Consider the following 27734-nt stretch of genomic DNA (forward strand, 5'->3'; position numbering starts at 1 on the left):
TCGCCACGTGCAGGATGGCTCACCACACTAGCTCATTCTCACAACACGGCTAACGAAGATGCAACTGACTGCTGTCTCCCTCCGCACTACTTGCTGCAGACGCAGTGTTAGTGTAGGGAAAGGACAGTGAACGAAGGGAGGTACAACCTACGCAGCCCAGAGGGCGCCTCCTGTGTGCACAGCTGCCAGGCAGCAGCTCTGCCTTACCTGTTCTTTTAGCTGGAAGGCCGAGTGGTGGGGTAGCATCCCCGAGTCAGTGGTGTGGCAGGCAGGAATAAAACAAGGAACATTTTGAGGGTGGGAATTGGTGGAACGGGAGTAACAGTGAGCTTCAAACCGCAGAGACTGACTGTCAGAACCCCAGCCACCTTCCCTCCCCACAGGCAGCTTCAGCCAGGAAAAATGCAGCCTTTCTGCCTTGGAGGCTGAATCCGGGCAATAATTTTAATGGAAATCAAGAAACGTTCCTCTAAGGCACAGCCCTCTTGTTTTCTTTTGTCTTTTTTTGTTGTTTGTTTCTGATTTGTGCTATTTATTTCACACAATTGAACAAAGTGTCTGACAAGCAGATGATCCAGCATGACTTCAAGAGCTTTCACAAGACGTCCCGTTCACTGCTGCCACCCTCTCAAATTTTAGGTAAGTTCAGAACTAGGAGTCCAAACTGTGTAACTTTACAATGGACAGAGCCAACTTCCTCTGTCCCAGGCTATGAAGACCCTTGAAATTAAAGGGAGATCAAAACAAGTTCTGAGACCTCTGTATTAAATGAAACACGGTCAGTGGGAGAAAAAATTCAATACTTCATTTAAGTATTGAGTCTTAAGTATTTGAATGAGCCAAGCACATTCCCACAAACACACAATGAAAAGGAACAGAAAAACACCCCCGTTCCTATCCTCCTGCTAAAATAACTTAAGTAAGTGTACAAATAGCTGGATTCGAAAGCGACTTCCGACAAAAAGAAATACACAAGGAGAAACTTTACTAGAGAACCCTGAATGGCAGCAATAACACTAGGAAAGCAGAGACACTGAGGAGGAACTACACAGCACATTTGCTTCTCTTTTTGGAATAGAACTTACCCGTTTAGACATCAGGTCAAAGCAGAGTTTATTCTCACTGGTGCCAAAATTAATTATACCCTAGAAAAAGAAAGAATTTATCATTTATGGACACAAAAAAAACATGTACATAACATCACCTTAGCTATCACTTCACTGATGTGCCCTCAAAAAGCTTACCAAGGAAGTCAAAACACAATTCATATAAATATAGAACATAATACAGAACTAGAGACGTATATGTGTGTTTGAGTGTTTACATACATATCTCGGGCACTCAGCTTCTTAGGCAATAAGCTTTGTGTAAATGAATAGGTACTAACAATTTGTACTTCTTCGCAAGACACATTTAACTTATTCTCGAATTCACTCATCGTTATGCATCTAACTGCAAAAACATCTGAAGCGATTCTGGGAAAACTGAGGTTTACACTTCTGCAGTAGTTTGAAGAAATGTTTTTGATACATTTCTTTATCTAAAATTACTCATTCATCAGTCGTTACCATTCCAGTCCACTGATTTTTTCAAATAACCACATAAACACATAGTCATTACATTTTCCCCTCTGGAGATACAATCCTGCAGTTCCAGGTCTAGGATGTGGCCCTGCTTATTCAACATTACATTAGATGCTGAAGAGCTCAAGTTTTCATTACTGGAAGAGGTTGGATAAATAAATTTAAAAAAATACAACAGGCAATCTAAACAACTGTGCATGGATGATGTTTCTAAAATACAAGTCCAATTTTAGGCATTTGTTTAAACATATACTGCTTACATTGTTAGTAGAAGCAGCAGTTTCTGCCTTATAATGCACCTCTTAACAAAAAATTTATTGTGTTTTTGTGTCTTAAAAATCTATTTTTCAACTCCCAGCACTGTGTGACTCAAGTCAGGGCTCAGAATAAAACACTTTAAAATTTTCAAGTAGTTCAGTATCTGAATGCAGGATCTATTTAAAAGTAATCCACGGATAAATCATTATTTATAATCACCATACTTGTTACTTATTCAATACTAATTATTAACATTCAGCCTCTGTGCCACAAGGGGGTGGTGTGACGAGCTACTTACAACTGAGCAGCACAGCTTAGACGGGCAGGGAAAGTTGTGATTTTTTTTTTTGTTTTAATTGTCTACTGCTATGTTGTTTTATCTCATCCACCACCCACCACCAGCAATAACCGGTGACTGTCCTCAGTGGGCAGCAGGGGTGGTGAGATAAAAAAAGAGGAACAGTGTGTTCCTGCAGGTTTCTTTTGCTTTTGAAGGTCTGCTACTGCCACTGGTTGGCTCCCGACAGGAAAACCTGAGCATGCAAACCTGGACTGAACACAACGTTTGTCTTTGACGTGGGAGTGATTGGCATAGTTACTTTTTATTTCACGTCCCAGAACAAACAGCTTGACCCACGACATCTGTGTGAGCCAGGAAAACACTCGGAGACTCTCACTCACGTTTGGGTTCTTGTCTTCATCGTACTTGTCAGCGTGATAAGCTTTGTACCCTTCCTCAGTGGAGCCCCGGAAAATGTTGGCGATGTTGCCCCGAGCGGAGAGGTAGGGGCTCCTCTGGAAGTCACCCTGGTGGCAGAAGCCGTGCATGTCAACCCTCCTCTCGGCCAGCGGTCGAGCCCGCAGCTCTTGCAGGTCGCCTCCTCCTCCTCCTCCGAGGCCGGTGATTTCGGACAGCGCCTGGCTGAAGTCCAAGCCCCGAGGCATTGCGATGGAAGAGGAGGAGCCGCTGTGGCTCTGCTTCAGGATGCTGAGCATCTGGGCGAAAACGTTGAACATGCGGAACTCGTGCTCCCGCTCCAGTTCGAAGCGCCGCTGCTCCAGCTGCATCCGGCGCTCCTCCACGTCCAAGTCTCGCTGAAATCGGCGCTCCTCCATCTGCAAGAAGCGCTCTTCCATGGCCCGCTGAGACGTCAGGGTCTTCAGCAGGAGATCGTCAAGAGGGTCCTTCACCCGCTGGCCTTTCCGCTTTTTTCTCAGGCGATGCAAGGCAGAGAAGCCAGGCCGGGGAACCACGTTCTGCATCCGTGACGAGCTGGCCATGTTGGACTCACTGAAACCTGCGAACATTTAAAAGTAGGAAGAAAAATGAAATGTGCAGCAAGTGAAATGGTGTGGACACATTTTGCAACCTTCCGCTGCCCCTCCTAGAAAACACCAGACTACCTACAGTAGGCTTTTACAGGAAAACCAAAGCAAAATCAGTCAGGTACATCCTGGGAGTATGCTAGTTTGTCTGGGTTTTTTTTAAACTTCACATGCTGGGCTCCCCGTTACGCTGCCAGCCACTGACCTGGCTCCCCGTTTGCTCTCTGAATCGACCTTAATGAGTCAACCCCTTCCGACAGCGCTGCCCTTGGCTACCTACGCAACCACCACGGTGAGGACACAGCGTTTCTTCCTGATCTCGGAAATAAAGCTCACACTGATCATCACCTCTCTTCCTCCCAAGCACACTGTGTTCTTCCATCAACCTGTCCGAGGCCAGCTGGAAATCTCTGTGATTTCCAGACTCCACCTTCCACGGCAGCCAAGTAACGGTCTGTTGCACGCCCAGTGCAGAATTCTCGTCTCCTTTACACATATAAGCTGTTTCTACCAGTGACTTCCAAACACGTCTTCTTTCCAAGTCCTAATTAACAGATTAGAAAGCCGGGCAATAATTATCCCCAAGCATTCTTCACTGCTGAGTGTTCTAAAAGATCAGATATAGAAAACATTTAACCAGAGCACAAGTAGAGTTTCACCTGCAGGTTTACTGTGTCGCAATGGCAGACGAGGGTCTCCTGATACAATTCAGCATGAGGACTGCAGACAGTCCTGGTCACGTTCAATTCACACCAAAAAGCATGCAATTTTTTAATTTTTTTTTAATAACTTAAGCACTGTCAGCATTATACGCAGAAATCTAGCACGAATGCCTATCCCAGCTTATAGCAGATGTGACAGTCCTTTGGATTTCATACGCAGTATTTAGCCTAGCATGGTAATTTTAAATTTTATTTACCTGCAGCAAGACTCATTTTCGGAATTGCCAGAAGACTATTAACGTGGATACCAGCCTTCTACTTTAAAGCTTTTTGGGATGTGGGATCCTTATTGGATCCAAACGTCAGTGCAAAAAAAGAAAACCAAACCAGGTGTCTATCTCTGCACCAGAAAAAAAAAATCTCTCTTTCTGGGAAACAAGGCAGCAACCTTATGCTGGAATGTAAAAGGCCATCCCTACCTGAAGGTGAAACACTGGTTTCAATGGGAACCTCCACCCTGGAGATGGGAGAGTCGTTCTGGGCCCTCTCCAAGAAGGCTCTCTCCATCTCATGTTCTTCGGGGGAGCCCTGCTGGTAAGACATGGCTGGTGGGGGCTCGGGGGTCAAGCAGTGCTCATCAGAGTTCACCTCCTCACATTTGATTTCCATCAGTTCGGGGTGCTGCGCGTGCCCGAAGGGCAGGGCGGAGGCGGCGAACTGGTGGTGGTAGCTCTCCACCATGGTGCCCTGCAGCACCTGCTGGGCCATCATGCTGCCGCTCAGCGGGCCGTAGGCCAGCGCGGGGCGGCTGTTGAGCACGCGGTCCATCACGTCGTAGAACTTCCAGGTCCGGCCGCCCCGCGGGGCCTTGCTGTTGTCCTTGATCCGCCGGTACTCCAGCTTCATCTTCTTGATCTTCTCGCGGCACTGGTCGCCCGTGCGGTGGATGCCCTTCTCCCGCAGCACCTCGGCGATGCGGTTGAAGACGTGCTGGTTCCTCAGGCAGCTCTCCAGCTCCATCTGCACCGACTCGTCGGCCCACAGCTGCAGCAGCTCCACCACCTCGGGGTCCGACCAGTTGCTGCCCCGCTCGTACTTCTTCCCCCGAAAATCCATCCCTCCCGCGGCCCGCGGGCGGCGGGGGCGAGCGGGGCCCGGGGGCTCCGGGCCTGGCCCCCCCGGCACCCAGACCCCCGGGCCCGCGGGCCGAGGGGCTCCGGGGGGGGCCGGGGGCGGCCCCCCGGCCGCAGGAGCCTCTCGCACCCCGTCCCTCACGGCCGCCCGGGGGCTCCGTGTCCCCCCCCGGCCCCCCACTCCGCCCCCCGGCCCCTCACGGGCTAGGCGCGGCCGCCGGCGCCCCTGGCACGGCTTGGCACGGCTCGGCTCGGCTCGGCACGGCTCGGCCCATCCGCTAGAGCCGGGCGGAGCGAGCTAGCGGGGAGCCGTGCCGGCATGTTCACATCCGGGGTGACAGCACATGCGTGCAGCCCTTATTCCGGGATAACTTTAGCCCGTGCCAGCCGCTCGCCGCGCTCCCGTGCCGTGCCGGGCTAAGCGGGAAGGCGCGGAGCCCCCCCTCGTCCCCCCCGCCGCCCGGTACGGCCCGGCGCGGCTCGGCTCTGCTCGTCCGGGCTCCGATGGGCCAGGCTGGCGGCAGCCCGTGCCGTGCCGTGCCGTGCCGTGCCAGAGCCGTGCCAGAGCCGCGCCGCCCCGCCCGGCCCCGCCCCGCTCGGTCCCCGCCCCGCCGTGCCAGGCACGGCTCGGCTCGGCTCGGCACGGGGCCGCTCCGCGGCTCGGGGAGGGGGCCCCCTGCCGCGAAACCTGGGCGAAAGGGGGGCGAAAATGCCGAGCTTGGTTACGTTTTGCCCAATTCTTTGAAAACTGCCTTTATAGGAAGAAAAAAAAAAGGGGGGAGACGAAGCTTTTAAAATGGTACTGCCTTGCCTCACAACTCCTGTTCAGATAGCAGTTGGGATTTCCTAAGTTTTTGTGCGTCTGTGTGGCCCCGTAGGATTGTTAATTTTTTCCCTTTCCCAGGGTTTTTCAAGGCAAAGGCACTCGTGCGCCGACTTCATTACATGAGGACGTCTGCCCTCCCTGCTTGCTGGAGCACACAAAGAGCGGGGCAGCGATGAATGGAGCCACCGCTGACATAAGTTTAACAAATAGACACAGATCAGAGGCAGCACGGAGCAGGCTCCTTACGAAGCTCCTCGAAGCCGCCCGAGAGCCCGGCGGCAGCCCACGGCACCCCGGGGCCTCCGCGCACCCCGCAAGCTGCCCGCTCAGCCCCGGCCGCAGGAGGAGCTGCTGCTTCAGCACCCCAAGGCACGGCGCCTGCAGCCATCGCATAACTCGGTAATAACAAATGCTGAGCTATTTGCTCGCTCACGGCTCAGTTGTTTCCACCTTTTTCTGCCACGCGAGGCGGAGGGCTCGGCTGGCAGAAATCCCTCGCTGCCTTTCCTTCTCGCGTAGCGTGCAAACCGAGCGCTGCCGCACGGCGCCCTCCTTCCCAAAGCCTTCCTGCCTCCGTCTCATCCCAGCAACTAACACCCGAGCGCCGCAGATCCTGGGCAACCCTCCCCTGAACCTCAGCTCCTTTTCTAGCAAGCCACAACACACGATCCTGAAAGTACCCCCCCTAAAAACGGCGCTGAGTTTTTCCCAGTTTTGCTCCGGGTCTCCAAGCCCTTCACGCAAACAGCCGGCGACCAGCTAAACCTTAGGCACCACTATGTGCCCTGCACACCCCAGAACACCGGAGCAGGGGACCGCACTAAATAAAGGTGATATTCCCACTAAAGGGTCCCTCCCCCCGGGGGCCGGAGCCGAGGGAGGCTCGGGGTGCTGCCGCCGGCCCCGCGGCCCTGCAGAGGGTGCTGCAGCCCCGGCGAGGATTTACTGGGCTGTCCCCGCTCTGCCCAGCGGCACAATTTTTTTGATGTTTAAATCTTAATAGTAATATCGATCAGCCACACAGTCCCCCTGCAAAAACCCTCAGCCCAGCCTCTGAAAAGTCACAAAGCATCACTGAAACGAAGCATGTAAACCAAAGATGACATTGGACCCCGTGTCTATTAGGGCGTCTCTAATTCATCACTAGTTCCTCCATCTCTGCCTGGGTTTTGGAAAGGGGTTTATATCTCACTGGCTTTCAGAGCAAGCAAGACCCGCAAACAGATACTTTCTTTGTAGGCTTCTTATTGCATTGGCAGCCAGAGCAGGGCTACGCTTGGCCTCGTACAGTTTGGTGACTGCTTTAATAAGCGGGGTCAGCACACGGCCATGAGAGAAGGGAAGCCAAAATTTCAGAGGGATCGTGCTCTCAGCACGTCCCCAAAGGGTTAGTTAAGGTAATTTGCAGGAAAGCCCACAGAGGGCAGTAAGGCAGTCTTCAGAAACCTTCTGTAAAGCAGAGCTGGACAAGGAAAAGAAAGAAAAAGAGCAATTTCATTATTAATCACGTAGATTCCCTGAGACTGACTTTTTGAAAGGGTTGGGGTGAATTTTGTAGCTGATTAAACAGCACGCTGCCACTTGTGAGAAATTCTGGGCAGAAGCATGGGACGTGCCCAGCTGCGGGCAGAGGCGGCTGTGGGAACTGCTGGGCACTTTCCACCCTCACGTTCAGTGCATCAGCCACACAAAGAGCAGAGGAATGGTGTTTTTCCTTCTTTCTGTGCAAATTGCTTAGGTCAGAGTCAGGCCTGCTTACTCACCCCATGCAGCTCGTTAATGGGATTCCCTGGAGCAGGAAGCGGCGGTGGGTCTGGGGGTGTATTTTAAGTACTGGCTGACCCTGTGACTAATAACAAACAGAGATAAAGTGAATCTGAGTGTCCAACTTCGTATGTTAGAGGCAATGAAGAAAAGGAATGGATTCCAATTCCTGTGACCAAACCTACTTCTGGCAATAGCAGGATTAAAATGAAGAGGGACCAATTATCCTCTTATATATATACACACACCTGGATTCATGTAGGTTCCGCTACCATAACACCATTTCTGTAGGTTGTGACTGACTAAAGGTCTATCCTACAGCTGAAACAGTGACAAATTTTGGAACAGGAGTGGATTGCACCAAAGAGCACATCACAGTTAACTAGGGAGTGATAGGGCCCATGTTTTCTTCTTCAAAGTGAAATAAATGGCTAATGCCCCAGACAAGAAATCAAACCCAATGTGTGCATCAAGGCAAAGAAATTTACCTCTCCATATGACACTGTCACTCTTCATACTATGTGTCAAGGAAGTTCTTGTGGTGCTACACGTCCTGTGCATCCTTCAGCACAGGCTTGGAAGGCACCTTGTGGCACTCATCACCAGCAGATTAACACGTACATTTTATCTCTTTGTAGAGCTGGTTAAAGGCCGCCCTTTCTACTCCCCTATATGCAGAAATCTGGCACTGCCCTTCCCAGAGCCATAAACCCCGGGAGGCCTCACTGTGAGGGATAGGCCATGCAGCCTGTTTGCAGCTTCTTCATGGCCACTGATACTGGAAGAGGACCACGGGGGAAAACCACAATGAAGAGAGTGGAAGAAAAGTGGAAACACTGACTCTTGCTAGAACCAGAGCTCTCAGAGCTGCTTCCCTCTTGACATACTGTTTACATTAGCCAGTCATGCATTTTTATTTGTTTGGTTTCTTTCCTTTTTGGCCACCGCTTCTTCTCAGGATGGATCTGGTCTGTACTGCGAGTTCCTTGCATGCAAATGTTTTCTCCCTCTCTGCTGCCAGAGAACAACATGGTCAGGTCAGGACCTGCAGACGCCAAGCCAGGAGCCCCTCAGCTGACTGCAGGCCTCAAGGCCCACAGCTGAAGACTGCAAAAATCCCAGCTTAGTAGGACAAGCCTACAGTTCTCGTCACGGAAAGTCATGCTTTCTGACAGGGTTATCCTGAAAGAAACACTAAAACGATAGCAAATCTCTTTGGGAACAGAGTGACGACCTGCAGGGATGTATGTGTTGCTATATTGCTCTACAAAATCAGGACATGCTCACACCAAAATTGCATGAAGTAAACACGAGAGATAAAATTCCAAAGGCAATGACGCAACAAATCCAAGTATCTGCCCATCTCCCTCTCCTTGGCTGGCTGCACAGCTCCCTTCAGTTGCTGCAAGTTTTTTGTCCCTCCTGTTTTAAGCAATGCATATTCAGGTTCTGTCACCATTTGCCTTAAAAGAGAAAAACCAAAGTCAAGGAAAGGAGCTGGCTAACTGGCCCTCATCTGATGTTAAATATAGACACAGCAATCTTCCTGTTTGCCCTGACAGGATTAGATTTCTAGATTAAACCATGGGTGAGAATTCTTCGGTATTTTCGTTTATAATAGTGAGCAGTTTACATAGCTTTTGCCTGAAATAGCTACATGAGCTGAAAGTGGGGTTGTGTTTCCTGTAGCACGACCACAGCAGGACCTGTTCATCCACGCCGAGTCTTTCCCAACCAGGGGGGTCAGAAGTGCCAGCAGCAAAGATTTTTGCAATTGCAGGGGAAACTAAGTTCATAACGAAGCCTTTCCCACATGGAATGTAATGCTGGCCTGCAGCACCCACTGCCTTCGGTATTCCTGTTTTTTCACATGGCTCTGCCAGTGCAGCTCAGACCCAGCTTGCAGGGGCCCCGCAGCTATTCTAGCCCAGTCCAGCCTCGCTGCACTGACAGCAGATCATCGTCCTCATCCTGACCTTCTTTTCTGCTCTGCCAGGCCTGAGAGCAATACATGATGGGTAGCTTCATGTCGGAGGCTGAGGCCACAAAACTCCTGCCACTGCTTGCCTTGAACAGGGAGCGCTACAGAGCAGCATCAATGTGCCCATCCAGCTCGGCTGAGCTCAGACCCTCCTTCCTGAACCAAGGGCAGCCCTCAAAAGGGTACGTTCTCCTCACATGTTGTCAGAGCTGTCTATCCTTCTTAGTAACTGGCAGTAAATAAAGTCCTCCTGTTTGTTTGTTTTAAAGCTCCTCCTTGCAGTCAGTCAGTGAGAGCTGGAGACCTTTCTGTTCTCGATTCTCCCCATCTTGTGCAAGAGCTTCAATGATGTTGCCCTTAAAAAGTCTGTAATTGCTCTTTGGTTCCCAGGAACATTGGTTGCCCTTGTGTAACCACCAGAACACTCAGGAAACAGCCTGAGATGCCGTGAGACTACGTCGGCCTGGCTGAACTGCATCACACCAGCTGCCCCAGGCTGCACGACGCTCATCCAGCTAAGCCACATTTGTCTGAACGTGGTGTGGCCCAGAAAAGAAACTGAAATTTTTAAACACTATAATAATGCAAAATTTTCAAGAAGGGGTTGGGGAAATCAGTGCTGGTTGGCTGTGCAAGGGAGTGACTGACAGGGAGGTTTTTGAGCTGCCTGAAGAAAATTTCTAAGCAAGCATAAAGTTTTTGCTAGCCTATCATTTAAATTCAAATAACCACACTGGATTGATCACTCTCTGGAAAGGAGACATGACCAGAAGTTAGAATAGCATCAGTATCTGATACCATTAAGTAGATATTTGGCAGTGCTGGCAAAAGCCTATATTCCCTTTAGAGTAGTATGTGAATGAAAAAAAACGGTCATGGAAAGAAACACAGAACTGGTCGGGACAGAAGTCAGTTCTCTCATGACTGTAAATCCTCCCAGTTCTCCACACGGAACACAGAACTAGAACCTGAAACCCCTCTAAAGACAGTATCCCCCAAGCACTTATATTACACGATGGGAGAGGATCCTCCTGTCCTGACAGACAAGCAACCTGTCGTTAGTATTTGGAAAGTAAAATTAAGGAGAAACAGTCAATAAAAGCATGCAGGTCCTTCTGCTACCTTTGTTTCCAAAAGGGCTGCCAAGCACCTCTTTTCTTCTTCTCTTTTCCTTGAACAGCATCTCCTGCTTCTGCCCTTTGCCTGGCACGGACCAGCAGTGACACAGCCAAGGCCAATCCAAAGCCAGGTTACCAACATCTCAAGACTGAGAAAGAAACCTCTTTGCCCAAATGTCTGTCTGGTTTTTGTGACTGTACTGTCTGGGCTCTCTGTTGTGCTCTTTTGTTAATTACTTCTCTGCCTATGATAGCAATACCCTTATACAGTTCCTGAAAAATACTAAGGTTTTGTATCTCCAGATAAAGACTCCCCAGCCTCCCTAAGCAACCTACTCAGTGCTTTATTATACTTGGCATGAGGGAAGTTTCCTAATGTATGTCCCCTGCTACAATGTTTTAAGTAGATTTCTTTTCCTACCTACCACCAACATGAAAAAATGTTTGTCTTCTTTCTTTTGCAGCAAGCTGAGAGGTTAGCATGCCGTCTTCTCAGCAAATTCAAAAAAATAATATAATATAGTCCCCAGATTTGTAATTATTTTTGTTTTTCTTCTCTCAGCTCTCTTAAACCAATCTACAGCTTTTGGGAAATCCTGTATCTGCAGTTAGGCATAATACTCCTGACAAAGCCACACCAGTACTAAGCAGAGAAAACAGGCTGCTTCAGAGGCTATACTCATGTCAGTCCTAGGATAATGTTGGTCTCTGAACAGTCGCATGGCATTTGAAACACATTCATTTTGTAATCCATTATAACCACTAAAACCTTCCCTACCTGTGGTCTTGCAAGCTGTTCCCAAACTTATATCTTTACAGTGGATTATTCGTTCTTATTTTGTGTCTGTCCATACCAAATATTTTTCACTTTGGTTCCCCAGCTTCCTAAGACCACTTCTGATCCTGTTCTCCCATGTGCTCGCGTGCCCTCTGGCACAACGCTGTCAGCAGGTTTGATGAGCATCATCTCTATCGCACCTACAAAGCCATTAACAGCAAGACTGACTGCCCCAGGAGGGACCCCTGCACCCCCCTCACTGCTCCCTTCTCATTTGATGCAAGGCCCCAAGGATTGCTCTGCAAATGGCTTTTCCATGAGACTGTGCACCCATATTCCACCAGTTTCACCTGGGATGTATATCCATAGCTGACTTATGAGCATCATGCGAATGAGGGTGGAAAACCTTACTGCACTGGGAATACAGGACATCTCCATTTTTTCCCCCGGTTGGTTATTCTGTCAGAAAAAAAAAGAGGCAGGCTGCTCTGATAGGATTTCTTCCTGACAGTCCTGTATGCCTGCAACTTATCACCTTGTTATCTTTGAGATGCTTATGCAAAGATTATTTGTTCCACTTTTTCCAAGAACTGGGTTGACTCCCATCCAGTTCCTTTCACCTCTCCCTCTCTCTCTCTTTTCTCTGAAAACCACCACTACATGTACCCTTTTCCTACATTTTGGAATCTCATCCATTTTCCTTGGTATCTTAGAAATAATTTCTAACACTTCTATAACTGTCTCAGCCAGTTCCCTAAACAATGGACTTCACCAGTTCAGCGAACACAAAGTGACTAAGCAAGCTCCAATCTTTAAAAGGTTGTTCTCTCCACTGCTGCTCCTGAGCCAACCCGTTCCTCAAAGCAGGACAGCCACATCCATGCAACACTGGGTCTGACCTAATTACCTTTGCCAGACCTCACTGTTTCTTCTCACTCCTCAGCTTCACCTGGGCAGCTCAGAAGTATCACCCACTGATTACCAAGCAAAGATATTTCATTACAGTGGTGCAGACCCACCCAGGAGGTTGCCACAAAGCTCATTATTTTTAACGGTCCTGAGCTGGTTTAATCCTATAGGCAAGCTCCTCCAACTCGATAGCCAGGATGTTCTTCCCTACCAGCCAAGTTACGGTGAGCTGACTAACAGTCATCCCCCTGCACTGGTTCAGCCCCAAAAAGTTGGCAGAGGAAAAAAAAAATACCTCTTAAATACCTAGCTGTTGGTCATCCTAGTCTTGATTTCTACTTGGAAATGCCTCAAGAGTGCTTATGACTACAACCTTACAACACAGTTGTGCAGCTTGCTCCCAGTTTACAGCTCAGAAAAAGAGGCACAGACGAGTTCAATAACTTGCTATAGGTCAAAAAGAACATGTGGAAAGAAGTGCCAACAAAAGATGCTAGCTGTCTTGTCCGAGTTCAGTGCCCCAGCTACAGCAACATCAGTTACCCAGAACCAGGGTACTCCAGAAATGAGATAGACTTCTTTTCTAAAGTGAACAAAAATATTTCCCCACACCTTACAGCTGAAACAGAGCACAGCTGGAGTAAGATACTAACATTTTGCTCTTACCTGTGGACTTTGCTAGCAGAAATAGGCTGTCAATCAGTCAGTCAGATTTTCCCATAGAATCCTAGGCACAGCTCCTGTTATAACTCTGGCAAAAAGGCTGAGGAAATGCTCTTTTTCATAATTGTTTACTTTGTCAGGTGTGTTCATTAGACTCAGATTGCATCAAGGAGCTCCCAGAAAAGCATGTGGGAGAATCACACCCCCCCTGCAGGCTTTTCCCAGTCAGGGGACGTGTCCTTGTGCCCTCGGCTAGGATCACGTGCCCTAACATATTAAAAGAGCAGCATGTGTACTGGTTATCAATCATCAGGCACAGGCCTCCTGGGGTGGGAGAAAACATTCAGAAATTATGGCTATTGCTAGAAATTTCTGAAAATCTGATTTCTCTCAGGCTGACAGGGGTTTTATTGCATTAAGTAAAAGAAAGGAGTTTGTTTTGAGTTTTTTGGCAAACCTTTTCTTTAAGAACTCCATCTCAGTTCAAACTGTACTGTGTTCAGTCATTTTAACTGGATGATGTTTACTGAGCTGTTCTTAGGCAGTGATTCATTCTGAAGAACTTCACAAAAGGTTCTAAAAACATTTAAGAAAATATTTCTAGATTTTCAAGTGAAAGACTGTTGAGCTATACTCCGGTCCAGATGTCAACAGCAATCAGATGTCAGTGCCTTGAGGAATTCCAGTGCGAACTCTGCTTGCCACCCCCTCAGTTCAGATTTGCAAAGACTAGAGGTTTTATGCAGAGATCTCCTCCTAACCTGAGACTGTCCCAGGCAAATTCCCATCCCAGAGCTTGAAGCAATACTTGAGAGCCCTCTTTCCAGTGCTAATTAACCTTCAGCAAGTTGAGGCCCCTTTGCAGGGACTCTCAAGTCTGCCAAAAGCCAGTCTCCACTGCTGACACCTTGACATCATTTTTCAAATGTGTTACATGGCAGCAAAAGAATCTGCTCTGTTTTTGTAAGTGATTTTTAAAAGCAATATTTATGTGTAGTGCCATTGAGTCAGGGTACTCATGCCCCAAATACACCCAGAAGGGACGTGTTATGCACGGCAGCAAGTGGAAACTTTCCCCTGCTGCCCTGCCATTGCTGCACAGCTCGGTGCTGTTGGGTGACTGCAAGAGACGTGAAAGAACATTCTGCAGTCTCCATTTTAGTCTTCCATGCAGCTGGCAAGACTTCAGAAAGCGGGCTGCTTTTGTGCCATGGCAGTTGCTCAGCAGAAACAGAACAGAAGCCAACTACACCCAAATCCCCCACCCAGAGCAGCGGGACGTGGCCGGGATGACCACCATGTTGCTGACCCAGGGGAGGAAACGGAGATCAGCTGTGCTGAAGAGGTGAGCTGCTTAGAGCGAACCTAAGGCAGGTGTCTGTAACTAAGGCTGTCACAGCAGCCTCCATCCTTCATAAATCAGGGACGGGTGGGAGAGAGAAAACAGGGTCTGACCTGCAGTCCTGTTAAAGGCTGAAAAACAAAAGCCTTCACATCACATTCCCAGCTTCACAGTCTTTCAGTCTGTCCTGTACATGCCAAAAGTATCTTCCCCACCCTTAAGAGACCTTGCTTTAATTTAGCCCAAATTTAAGTCAGCACTTAAAAAGATACCTTGCTGGTCAGACCTAGTTCACGTCCCTTCGCCCCTTCTCCTCTGCAGTTTTGGGTACATTGCATCAGACTGAATAGGGTAATTATTGATACAGGAATTACACATGCAGACTTTCCCTTTGAAATGTGTGTGTTACACCATCTTCCTTTCCTCTGTTTTCCCATGTTTCAGTTTGGCTGGAACTGCTCTGGTTCAGAAGTGACCAAGATTACAGTAACTTTTGTGAAGGAAATTAGTTACATTTGAAGCCAGCTATTTAGAAATGATGAATACTGCACAGTAAAACCATTAAGACTGTTGCTGGCCCAGAGGTCGTGACTGAAACAGACTGTTTGTCCCACAAGGAAACCTGGCTTTTTCCAGTTGGAAGCAAAAAAGCATTTTGGCAAGCAGAGGCGGCATACATGGAAGTGTGTCTTGCCTGTGCCCACGCTGCTTCAGTCTGATGGATGGGATTTTACTCACTCTACCTCCATGAAATGCCTTAAAGTTCACTAAATTCAAACACGCAAAAAGAGAGAAATCTGAGTATAATTATGTTCAGATAGACAGCACAGATTTCCAAGACAGCTCTCGTCGTTAGCATACTTTGAACCTCTTTGCAGACAGAAGGACACCTTTTTCAGGAAGCACCAGAGTCTGTTTAAGCTAGCAGTAATCTGCTTTAATTAGCAGCAGCCAGTTTTAAACCACTCCAAACCTCATTTGCATCACCAACCTTTGAGGCAGGGGCTTTGCTGAATGAATGGCAGTAGTCACTTGGTACCCAGGAGGCAGCATCATCTATCACTTACATGTCTCCAGGAGCAGAAGGCACTGGGGTGGAAAACCTCCTGCACCAAGCTGGAGTCTCCCCCAGCCGTGTTGTCTGACCAGTCGCTCGCCTGTGCTCCAAGCCCTTGGGGGAGAGTGAGAAATCACTGCTGTATCCCTCCCAAAGTCAGGTCCAAGCCATGTGCCTGTCCCACGTGGAGAACACACCAGGTGCTCCTCAAGTGATGCTAGGGAAAAAGCACAGGTGATCCAATGAGTACGCGGTCAAGGTCTAGCCTCTGGTCCCAACCCAACCACGGTTATTGACAGAACAATTTGCATGAAGGGATGAGGGAAACAAGTTTTACTTACAGCTTTCATAGACTTCTTCCTCCATCAGCTGCTCTGTTAAAAGAAAAATGTGGATATTAATATGCACAAAAATACGTCATTCCCTGAGGTCTGTGTATCCCCCGTTCTGATTAATAAAACCAGAAATTAAAACCAGCCTGATTTCCACCAATGATTTTATTATCAGTATATCGAGTTAGAAAATATTCAGAAACAGTCATCCTGACCTCCTCTTTTCTAGGAGACTCGCTTTAAAGTTCTAATTTCTGAGAAACACTTTTTTTTTTTCCCAGGATGCTATTAATCAAGATGATTTCAGACTCACCCCACTTCTACCTTCACACTACAAACACCAGAGCTAGGAAGGCATTAACTACATGTAAATAAGTAAGCACTGATATTTCCATGGAGCTGGGGCATTAAGAAGAGTGACAACAATCACAAGGTTGAAAGAAAAATCGAGACTTTGGCAACCCAGAGCAGGTCCGCTCTCTTTCCCACTTGCATTCAGTCAAGCTGTTGGCTTCACTCTCGCCCTTTTCCTCCCTCTCATCCAGTGGGAATATATATTTGCGTATGAACAGGCTTCAGAGGCTACCCCAACCTCTGGCAACTTTTTCAAAATTTGTGCTCTGGTTCACAGCCTCTGTCAAAACGACCCGCAGCAGCATCAGATGTTACTGCTCCCAGCTCCCTGCCTTACTCCTCCGCTGAAGATCACCACTCCTGCAGGTTGTGGTAACACCTGGCAAACCTCTGGGTGAACTTCAAAGAGAGGTTTAGAAAGATCTGAAACCTCAGCAGACAAAGTCACTGGTGCCATATTTAGAGCTTACAGAAGTAGGAGAAATTTCTCTCAATAAGGGTGAGCGCCGCGGTGCCTGTGCTCCAAGCAAAGCGTGCTTTGCTGTGACTTCTCTCCAAGTTTATAGAAAGTACTGAAAGATTGAAAGAGGAACGTGTCAAAGAAACACAAAGAAGCTGTTCTCCAGTGAAAAGAGTTGCTCTGTGGTGCTAAGAGGGGCCTGGGACCCTACTGGCTTGGGAAATCACCATCACAGTGTGATGTTCCAGTGGTCTGGGGTCAGAAACGAGCTGAGTATGGTGGTACCTTACCTCTGATACGAGGCTCAACTGAGACGATACATTGATCACAACTGTTGATGGCTGAAGTATAGGCCTTTCCACGTCTGCTCCAAGACTTTTGTCTGCACACGCTAAGTAACCTCATTTTGTTCCGAGGAATACACTGAGGTTTTTGGTGACACAGCTTCATTGCTTTCTCCTAAATATTTAGCTATGCAATCTCATGCTGTTCAGCTCTGGAATGTCTCAAGATGGAAGAGGGAAATGAGCTTGCCTGGAGCTGGGCCCAGCATTTCTCTGGCAAATGTACATCAAATAAAACAAAACATTTACAGACATAAATAGGAGATGAGAGATCAAAGGGGAGGAGGAAGGGGGAACCCAAATATCTCTCCTGCTGTGCCCAGCTTTAACTCAAACACAAATATTAGAGATAGGGGAGCAGAGGAGAAAATGATACACAGAAAAGAACGTGGAAAAGCTGTTCATACCAGTCCAATCTCAAACCCGTCAGGAAGACAAATGAGAATAGGCAGGTAAAAGTGTTGCCTTTTATGGGAAATTCCACTTGCAGGAATTCTCTCAGTTCTGCATGACTATGTCTAGCTGGTCTTTTCCCCAGCATCGGCTGGTTCTGGATTCACAGATCCTGTCTACAACTAACCACAGGAAATGTTTTCAGTTAGAGTCACTTTGCCTCTCGCACAACGGAGAAGAAACCTAACACAGACCTACCAAGAGAAGGCCCAGAGCTATTAGATTTACTTTAAAAGTAAAATTATCTGTGTTTAAACCAGCATGCTTAAGGCAAGTGGAAGAGGACGCAACCTGTCATCCACGGATCAGAAGGGAATTAACTCCATCTCTCTGTCAAACTTCACTTTTCTTTCTGATGTGATCAAGAGACAGCAGCTGTGGTAGTGGTTTCTGGGCAGAACAAGTCTCGTAAGAACATGATTAAGATCTGCCACAAAACAGCACCAGGTGAGAACTTGATAGCTATGTCCTCAAGCAACAGTCATCAAAGAGATGCAGGAAGCAAAAGGACCTGTTTTCTTTTCACAGGTGTCCTCAGGTAACGCTGCCTTCGTGACCTTTGAGTCAACGTGTTATGTTCTTTCGGGGAATTGTAGCTTTAACTTATTTTCTCTGAAACTAAAACATCACTGTAGCCATATTCCTTCCAGAAAGTGGGAACGTCTATGAGATGCTGCAGTAGTGGTTCTCAGAGATGAATAAATAGGCGATGATAATTATTTTCAGGCTCCCCATAGTTAGGAGATTTGCGGACAGGAATGCTAATCTAGGTGAATTCAGAGTACCCGCTTCACCAAAAGGCAGCAGGTGGAGGTCTGGCAAAAGCAGTCGTTTTCAGCATGGAAACATCTGAACTAGGCATAATTTTATCCTTCACACTGGAAAATCTCCCCAGGATTCACCGGTATTTCGCTCAGGAAAGCGCCTGCTGCAGCCCGGGGCAGGGAGGCAGCCTCCTGCCCGACCACCCCCTCGCAGACCGAGGGCAGCCCAATTTTTGCTGCTGCAGCCTCATATTTTGGGGAGAAACGGCCTCACACGCCAGGTCCATCAGAGGGGCTGCCGCTATTCGCTGCTGAATTTGAATTAACAAAAGGCTTTCTCTGTTCATTGTCGTTCAACAACTTTGGGGTTTTCAAGAATAGAACAAATTGTAATGACCAGATTTCTGCGTTCACAATAAACCAGCGCCAGTGAAGGGGGTAATTAGTCAGACGAGTGTGTCTGGGGAGCAGGAGCCAATCTGGGGCGCGTGTGCTTGACAGAGCAATCACGGAGCTCTGGAGATGGTGGGCGGGCAGGCGGGGGGGTATTCCGGGAACCGGGAATCATGGAAACTCTCCGACCCGCCAGCAGCTGCGGTAACAAAAGCACAGACCAGATGCCAGGCCCTCTGAGCTCAGAAGGAAGTACGGATGAGGATCGGAGAGCGAAAGAGGCGTGGGGAGCTGACGTCAGTGGGGTTGCAGCAGGACCGCTTTTGGCCCCCGTACAAGCCCACCTCCATCGCAATTCCCTCCGCAAATTCCCTGCAACTCCCATCCAAATTGCCGGCCTTTCGGAGGCCTGGCCTCCTCTCATGTTTGCGTGTTGGAAGTACGAGGGTGTAAAAGCCTGTTTTCCACTTCGTGTCCTCCTGCACAGACTGCTGGGTCTGTAGCAACGAAACCCAGCCAGATCAGGCAGCTTTTAACCCATGAGCTGAGAGGAACAGAGCCTGGGACCAGCTGAATCCCTGCTGCTTTGTGTTTCCTTACAAACTGCAGCAAAAGCCAGCTCTGCTCAGGTTCGCAAACTTTGTCAGACCGGGCTGTGCTTTGACCTTGGTCCCTCGCCTTGCTCAGAAGGAGTGAGGAGAACCTTCCCAAAGCCCCCCTCCAGACAGGGCTGCACCGGAGCAGCGGCACCACACTCACAGCGCAGCACAGCACTCAAGTCACAGGGCATGTTTGCTCTGCAGAGACTCTGAACTTCATCGGGGGCATTGCGTGTAGGGCCCTGCAGAGCCTATCACAGTGTAAACAGAGAGCAGCTGGAGCCTGGGCAGCTCATGAGACTTTTCCAGCTGGGAGCCCCCAGGGAGCCAAAGCGGTGGCAGCTGCTGGCCCCAGGGGACCTGCCACAGCCCCAGGCACCGCCGCTCTGAGCACCTGGAGGCCTGGGGAGAGGAGCTCAGCCAGCTGTGCTCACCCCCTCCTCTGCTTTGGGATGGACGGGGTGAGAACACTTCTCCCTCTTCTAGTCCCTTCCTCATGCCCCGACCTCTCCTGTATGACTTCTGCTCTCCTTCCTTTCTCCTCCGCTCTGGACATCACCCAGGCGTTGCTTCTTCGCAGCAAACATCAGTCCGTGCTCGTAAGCAGCTGAGAAGATGTGCATGGGCAAGTTTAACAACCCAGACTGGTGCAAGCTGAGGTGCAGGATTTAAGCTCAACATTTCTTCTGCAAATAACAACCTGCTGGGTCCTGGGGGTTACAGAGAGAGAATATTCACACAGACTATGCAGGTGGGTAAAGCCAGCAGAGAGGGGCTACCCCAGGCCTTCTGAGTTCACCGGTTTCAAAGGGTTTCATACTTAATCCCAAGGGATTGGCTATTATGAGGATTAAAAGCAACAGAAATAGGACATAACTGAAGTGTAAAATAAAAAAAAAAAAAAAGTGGGACAGGCATGTTATTGACCTACACTATTATCTAATTGCTTTGAAAAAAAATTAACACTGAAGCCTCTGGTAATCATTTGTGAGGTTTTCAAAATATTTCTCAAAATATTTTTGCATGTGCTATAGTTTTCACCCACACTTTCAGGGGCTACAGGGAAAAAAAAGTCTCTGGACAGAGTGACATCTCAGCCAGCATGGGAAAAAAGTCTCTGCAGCGTGGGAAGATTGAACAGAATTAAAAAAAAAAAAAAAAGTTACTGAAGAAAAAGGGACCGAACTGCTTTTGCCATGAGAAAAGGAAAAGGGAAAAGGCATAAAGGAAGGAAGGGAAGTAGGACAGAGCTTGCTGGGGAACACAGTAGCCAACCTGCCTTGCCAGTCCTCTGGCGCAAGTGCAGCAGGGGTTCAGGACCCAGTTTGCTGTCCCCAGGGGTCTCTTGCCCTAGATCTGTCCGGGTTGAAGCCTTCCTCAGCTACTCCCGGAAAAGCTGGACCTACGTTATTGCAGGAGGAGCACTATTCTGACAAAAAACATCATGTCCTGGAGGAGAGAAGGGATAATCCTCCTGGTTAAGGTCTGTGGGTGACGTCCTCTGGGATACTACCACTCAGTTATGGGTAGCACATCACCAGTAAGACACTGCCGAAGTGGGAATCCAGAGAAGAGAAGCAAATACACAGGCGAGAGGTCTGAGCTAGACTGTCAGAGCTGAGCTGTCTCTGCCACTTGGCTGAGACACAAAGCAGACGTGCTTGTAAGCCTGTAAATATGGCAAAAATAAGCAGAAGATTTTTTTTTTTTTATATATATGTACATGTGAAAAGAACTTAGCTAGAAAGAAGGAAAAATTAAGGACCAAAGAAAAATCACGTAATTTCAGTAATTCTGAAAGTTTCACTACAAGAGTATTTTTTCAAGTTAGACTGGCCAAGATGCTAAGAAATCCTGCAGAGAGTCTGGGTTTGCTTTAGCAGAAGGGACAGGAGGGAAAAGGAGCGGCCTGTGATTCTGGGCGATATCACAGACCTGCTTTGCGGTGTGTGAGGAAGGAGCATCGGGTGCTTGGGAAGCTTTAAAGACCTAACAGCTTTTTCTAGTCTGATGGTCTGGTGAAGTTATCCGTGAGCGAGGGTTTATGGGGAAAGGAAATGTAAAGAACAGCACTGCACCCCCAAAAACCTGCATGTTTCCACAAGAGACACCACAGTCCCACCTCTCCAGCCCCCCCAGCACGGAGTCCCTGAGCTGCTCAAGCACTCCAGAAACGTGGAAGCACACGTGACAGAGGAAAAGTTGCGTGGAGGCATCTTTCACCATCAGCTCTGTTTACCTGTCCAGCACTTCTTCCTGCACTTCAGTCCTATAATTGCATCCTGACCTACAATAACCCATACTTTTTTCTTTTTTCCTAAATCTTTTAACCAAACAACACAAGAAATCCTGCTGATTTCAGCGTACAGGAAGAAAGCACTCAATGTAAGCAACAATAACGAAATCAGGCCCTGAAAGTTCAGATTAAACCACGTCAAATTGCACCAGTGACTCACTCTGCCTGGTGACTCCTCGTTCAGGACGCCGAGGAGCACAGCGCTGCCTGGAGATGATCTCTGTGTGCAAACACATCGGGAGAAAGGATGTGCAACACCATTGCAGGGAAGCACAGAGAAAACCTGCAGCACATCTGTGCAATGAGATAGGCGAGTTTATCGGATGGGACTTCTTTCCAGGGTCTGCCTAGATTTTGATCTCCGTGAAATCTGCCGAGCTGCAAATCACACCAGAGCGGTCACATCCAGAAATCAGCCTGCCCGTGTACCCAGACAGCCGAGCAGCAGCAAACTCCACTTGCCCAAAGGTTTGGGCTTCAGACTGCCCTGATGGCATGAGGAAGAGGAGGAGGAGAGCTGGGAAGGACAGGGGTTACAGCGTGGGGCCTCCAGCAGAGTATGTTGAACCACACAAGTTGGAGGAGAGGATTCATCAATACAGTAATTAATTAATTCATGGGGAAAGGCTCTGCTGAACCCATGGAAAACAAACATAGGGAAGCCTTTGCAACATGCCTCCGAGCAGGTCTGAAGGCACAGGCGTCCCAGAAGCGTTGGCTGGGCAAGACCTGTGCCACCTGAAGGCAGGCAGGGTGGCAGGTCACCCAGCCCGCCAGCGACACGGGGACACGGAGCAGTCCCTCCGACTGGGGAGGGAGCACACAAACACCGTACAGCCCTGCTGTGGGGGTGGGAGACGGGAACAAGTAAAGCACTTCGCCAGCTTCCACAAGAAGGGAATAAAAATGACAAAATGAGAGCCTTAATTGCAGAGTAGAGACGCATCGTCCCCTCCTCTCTGCACCCCGTAAGGATGTGCCACGCAGATGTCTCTGGCTGGGGCGTCTGCCAGCAGGCTTTTGCAGAGCCATTGTCCCTGGATGGGAACTGTATGCTGGCAAAGAAATTATGTCTTTTATGCGCCTGGTAACTGCAATTGCGGCTGCAGCTTTATGTGCCTTGCCTGTCAGAAGACAGCTTGTTCCTCCTTCCTCCTCATCTATCCATCATGAGGAGGAGAGAAGCTTTATCACGGGCTGAATAACAGATGAGGGGAGAAAGGACAGATGAATAAAAGCACAGGCTTGACATTCGCAGCGGAGGTGAGAGCATGCCTGTAACACACACTCATCACGGATGCAGGGAAACAGGAGAGCCAGAGGCAGCAGCCGTGGGAGGAGGAGGGCAACGAAGGCCAGGGCTTCACCGTGCCCTTCCTTGGACACCTTCTGCGGTGCCTGCAGAAAGGCGATGGCCACGCAGCAGGAGCTGCAATCCTTGGTATTGTTCAACCGAGGCAGATAACCCAGCAGACAGGGAGCCTTGGTGGCCCCTGGGGGCACGGCCGAGCAGTTCACGCCGGGTGCTCACAGAGGACGGGTGACGTGGCCAGGCTCACCCCTCGCAGGAGGACAGCCCTCACCCTGCCTGCTGCTTACCTCTCCGGTTGTTTTCACCGGGGAGCAGCCCTGAAGCTCTGCTTCACCATCCTGGCAGCTGGGGGCCCGTGGGAGCCCCCATTGCACCCCAGGGAGAAGGAGGGCAGCGCTGCGATGCTCTACCCACATCTCCCACAGCAGGCAAGGTGGGCCGAGGGGGTGATTAATTCATTTTGTTCTCTCACGGAACGGGGGAAAAAATAAAAATGCAAGCTTTTTTGTGAGTCCCTCTGAGATGGAAGTATTTTGGAATTTATGGCAGACTGAAAACATTTGGCTTCAGAGTAAGTGAAATGTTTTATTAGGTGGGAAGCAAATAATTTCCCTTCCGGGGGGCATTTTCTATAAAAGCCTAGGGAATCAGAAGAAATAGCTGGATTCCCAAGGAAAAGGAGACAATCCCCCGAGAAACTGGCTGTGGAGACACATCTACTCTGACCTAAGGAGTCCTTTGAGGCAAAGCAGAGCCCTCCAGCAGGAGATGTTCACTGTCAGGCAGCGCAGGGTGGCCCTGGTGCTGGCTGCTCACCACAGCTGAAGGAACCCTTCTCAAACCTGATGTATGTGAGCCAGAACATGCAATTTTATCTGCTTATGGCCCCCCATTTCTATAACAAAAGAGTGCAGGCAGCAGAGCACAGCAGCCAAGGGGACGGAGCACACAGACATCAGCCCTTGCAGGGGGAGGTTTGGGCAAGGGTCTTCTGCCCAGGGAGTGGATAAGACACCCCGAAAGTAACAGGCAGCCAGTTCTTAGGGTCCCAACCTAAATCTGAAACATTTTGTTACAGAGACATCAACAAATAAGTCAGTACGCACTTCAGTCATAGGTGGCTGAAACAATATTTTTTACCTAAAATAAATTATTTTTACCTGAACCAATCAAGCATTTCAAGCAAACAAATACCGCAGTTTTTGGCAATGAATGCTTCCACACAACACCCCAGGTGCAAAGCCCAGCAGACAGCAGCAGGATGGCCAAAGCAGGACACGTTATTCCCAGCCTTGACCAACAAGTCCATCATTTCTTGCACAGCCCCAGGAAAAGCCAGCTCCACACCTTGCTTTTGCCAGCCGTACAAGCAAGAAAACAGGTGGATTTATTGCACTTTCAACCCAAGAACCAACTGCTTGACAAGCACATAAAATCAGTGGCAGAGCAGCCGGCTTGAACCCTTCCCCAGGCCAGGACTTTAATCCTTAGCACTCTCCTCCCAGCTGCCTACAATTTGATCTAGAAGGTAAATACTGATGGCTGTGGGCGAGTTTTGCATTTCTCTTACAGGATTGCAGTTCTTGGAATTCACCTCATCAAGACCTTGCTCTCTGTTTACTTATGGGCAACAAAACTGTAGCACAGAAAAACAAAGCAACCCACAGTTGTATAATTTCAATATCCTGTGAAGAAACTTGGACATGAAGGTGGGAGCCATGCCCTGGCTTTAGAGTCATGATAGAGTCAGATTTGATTTTATTCTGTAATAGGATAAAAAATAAACAAAACTGGGTCATTGGATCTCTTTAGGCAATAGACAAACTCTCCTAGAGGTCTGGGTTCTTTTGGGTGGTTGGTTTTTTTTTTTAAGCACTAAATAGACCTGTGACCAAATTCTCACGGAAGTAAAACCTCCCGCATGTAGGAAGTGCTAACATTTTTTGTCCCTTTTGAGATTCATTCTGTAGAGACAGAACATAGCAATACCTTATCAGAGCCCGTAAAACAATTTTCTGTCTCTTTACATAGTGTTTTAGAAATGGCCAAGCTTGTTCTGCACTTAGTCTCCCCTGAACGAGCCCCCTGGGCCTGTGTGCAAGCAAGGCTCAGATTGCAGTGTCATTTATTCTTCAATAGCAGCCACTGCTATCTAGGAGCAGAGTGGTTGTCCCAGCAGCTCCAGCCACATCCGCTCAAAATCTCAGCACCGAGGGGATGGGAGTCAGATCTCAGGCTAGCTGAACAATGGAATTCCCTTCTGTAGAAGTTTCCAGTAGCTTGAAATGCAATTTCCAATAGGCATAAGAAAGTTTTGCAAGTTTCCTATGAAAAATAAAATCTGTGAAATTTAATTTCAGGAACACTGATGCGTGGTGTTTCCAAAATATAAGAGGTAGCTCAGGATGTTGGTAGCTGTTGAACAAAATTATCATTTTTTCCCCCGATATTACAGCTGCTCAGCACTGAATAGGGACAGCAAATTTATCTGGGAGTGAGCAACAGTGAATTTTCTTAAGAGTCCCATCAACTTCACTCGGGAGCCAAGCTTCCAGCTTCCACGAGACAAGAGGAGTCCCATCTCAGCCAGCCAGAAGATGCCAGGACCACAGGACAGTAACTCAGGGGCAAACCTTGGAAGCTGTGTTTCTGTGCAGCACCCAGGTCGCATGCATGATACAGCTGACAAGCCGCCCAGCAGAAGACTGACAATTAAAGGTAGTCAAACTACATATTTCCATGAAACGTTTCTGCTTCACAACATACACGTTTTCTAACTGCATCATCTTTGCTGAAACATCCCTAACAAGCTCTATTCAATTCTGCTTGCTCCCAAAATTATAATTTCTCTTCATACAAACTACATGAGAACTGTCATTAGGATGTTATCAATGCAGAGCCTTTGAGCATGCAGATGGACAGTCTAATTCTGTCACCAGCAGCATCAGCTGCAGCAAATTGTGCACGCGTGCTTCCTTAACCGATTTGTCATGGTATTTAGAAACACACTGCCACAGCACATAGACAGCACCGGCCAGCTCTGCAGCTCTTCATTAATTACTGTGGAGCCGTGACCTAGCATAGGTAGGTGCTTTTCAGAGGGGAGCAACAGAGAGCAGCTTTATTTCGGAAACAGGCACCTGGACAGTCCATAAAAGCACAGGACAGCTAAGTAGAACACGTTCCAATTAACCACTAACGACTTATTTTCCTTTGTGTTGAACAGATTGTGCTGAACAAAGCAAAGCCCAGAGCCTGGAGTATTCAAACAAAAACACAAACTAGTGCACTGAGAGGCTATAAAAGGAAGCAGCGCGTAAGAAGCCTCATTTCTGCATCCTTTTACAGTACTGTCTAGGAACACACAGTGCTTGGTACAGCCGCAGTACCAGGGCCATCGAGCTCTCAGCTGCAGTAGGCATCCTAAGAGGCAGAATGTGCTCAGCAACGACCGAATTCTCTGCTCGCTTAGAAAAAACAGGCTCCGTGGTTCCCACGATCAAAGGGGTCACGTCAATGGGCAAACGCAGTCAGGCCCCTGCTGTCACAACAGTCATTGCCAAATCACTGCTGGCAGTCAGGGATGCTGGTGCTCGGAGTACAGGCAGAAGCAGCAGGACAAAGTGGTAGGGCCTCCCAAATCCAGGGCTGCATCTTCCCATGGCACGAGAGCAGCTACGAGCACAGCCTGCTCCATGACCCTCACAGACAGCCCCCAGCCTGACTGCAGAGCAGCCTAAAAGCCATGCCCGAGCAAGTGGCACCTCAGGAGATGGCCTCCAGACCAAGCCTGAGGTCACATCAGGGAGATCTTGTCCTCCAGATGCGGTGACACCGACACCTCCGAGCGCGCTGTGGAGCAGGGATTGTTGGCTTGCATCAGACTTGCAGCCTCTGGAGCTTACTGACCTGGGGGTGACTCTGGGACCAGGACGGCCTGTGATAGCTGCACCAGATGTGTCCGAGTGGATGTGTAAATGCACTGAAGACGTCACCATGGTGCGTTGCTGAACGGGGAGGAGCAGGCTTTACCTGCACACATCGGTGCAATCCCCGTTTCAGGCACATTTCATTCAACAGAAGGAAGACGGCTGCCATGAGAGATTTTCTCTTCCACAAGTTCAAACTTGGATGAGTTAAAAGAGAAAGGGCCTCTGTCCCAGCTGCATAAATAAAAACATTTCCACGCAGAACAGGACTGAAATGGAGGTTAGATAAGCAAGGCCTTGGCAGCAGGAAAAACAAACAAAGCCAATCCCTGCTACGCCCACTGAGAAGCAGCCTGTTTTGCCATCAGCACTTTGTCACAAATACTCACAAGCCAAGCAAGACCAACTCAGTGAGGTTTCTGTGAGCCCAGCCAGGAGGAGAAAGGGCCTGCGGCGGGGATTATCTCTGGCTGGATGCTACCTGTGTTGCGACAGGGGCACAAGGCGGCACCCGCAAAAGCCAGGCCAGGTGGCTCAGCGGTGCACGAGCAGGGAGAAACTCCTGGCCCTCACCCGAAGGCCACCCCGATTCCCCTGCCAAAGCCAGATATGCACTGCGTTGGCTGAGCACAAGGTGCAAGTTCAACCAGACCATGCAAGGGGAAATGGCTCCCTGGCAGCATGGACGTGGCTGCAAGGCCAGGCTGGCGAACGGCTTCGTGGCTGCGGGGATGATTCAGAGGCAGCTCTGGGGAGAGCAGGCAGCGTGTCTCTGCTGCCGAGGCCCCTCTCCGCCCCCCTCAGCTCTCTCCCTCTGATTTTATTCCCTGAGCCCAGAGATTGCTTTTAACAAAGACAGTTGAGTCATTTCCCAGCCCTGATGTGCCATCTACCAAATGCTTCAGATGACTGATGTCTGAAGCAAGAATCCAGCCTGTTCCCTCGCTGCACCTCTTAAAGCAGCTGAAATGGGGCAATTATACCCGATTTCTGTGACAAAGAACGAGAAGTCCTGTCATTATCACAGCTTCCCCTCGGAAAGGCTGTGGGTGAGAGGAAGAAATACATGAGCAGTGTCACAACAATAACAGGCTGATG

The 27734-nt window shown here is 48.9% G+C and overlaps 1 protein-coding gene across 13 annotated transcripts in view; it reads right to left on the bottom strand.

Annotated features, from left to right (window-relative positions):
- ACCS (1-aminocyclopropane-1-carboxylate synthase homolog (inactive)) overlaps positions 1-27734 on the bottom strand; it is a 70227-nt gene that overhangs the window by 9940 nt on the left and 32553 nt on the right. For 4 of the 13 annotated variants that reach the window (XM_080594577.1, XM_080594576.1, XM_080594575.1 and 1 more), the window contains 4 exons: positions 15742-15774; positions 15411-15617; positions 2523-3139; positions 1086-1145 (listed from right to left, as the gene is read on the bottom strand). In XM_080594577.1, the coding sequence (XP_080450703.1) occupies positions 1086-1145; positions 2523-3139; positions 15411-15617; positions 15742-15766 (909 nt within the window). In that variant the 5' untranslated portion in view covers positions 15767-15774. Of the gene's footprint in view, positions 1-1085; positions 1146-2522; positions 3140-3515; positions 3712-4308; positions 5536-15410; positions 15618-15741; positions 15775-16423; positions 16456-16556; positions 16668-16836; positions 17116-17634; positions 17657-26616; positions 26906-27734 lie in introns of those variants that run through there. The other 9 variants (XM_080594568.1, XM_080594574.1, XM_080594572.1 and 6 more) reach the window with 9 other exon arrangements.

The sequence above is a fragment of the Anser brachyrhynchus genome, assembly GCF_964034855.1.
Source record: "Anser brachyrhynchus genome assembly, chromosome: 5".
Taxonomy (NCBI): Eukaryota; Metazoa; Chordata; class Aves; order Anseriformes; family Anatidae; genus Anser; species Anser brachyrhynchus.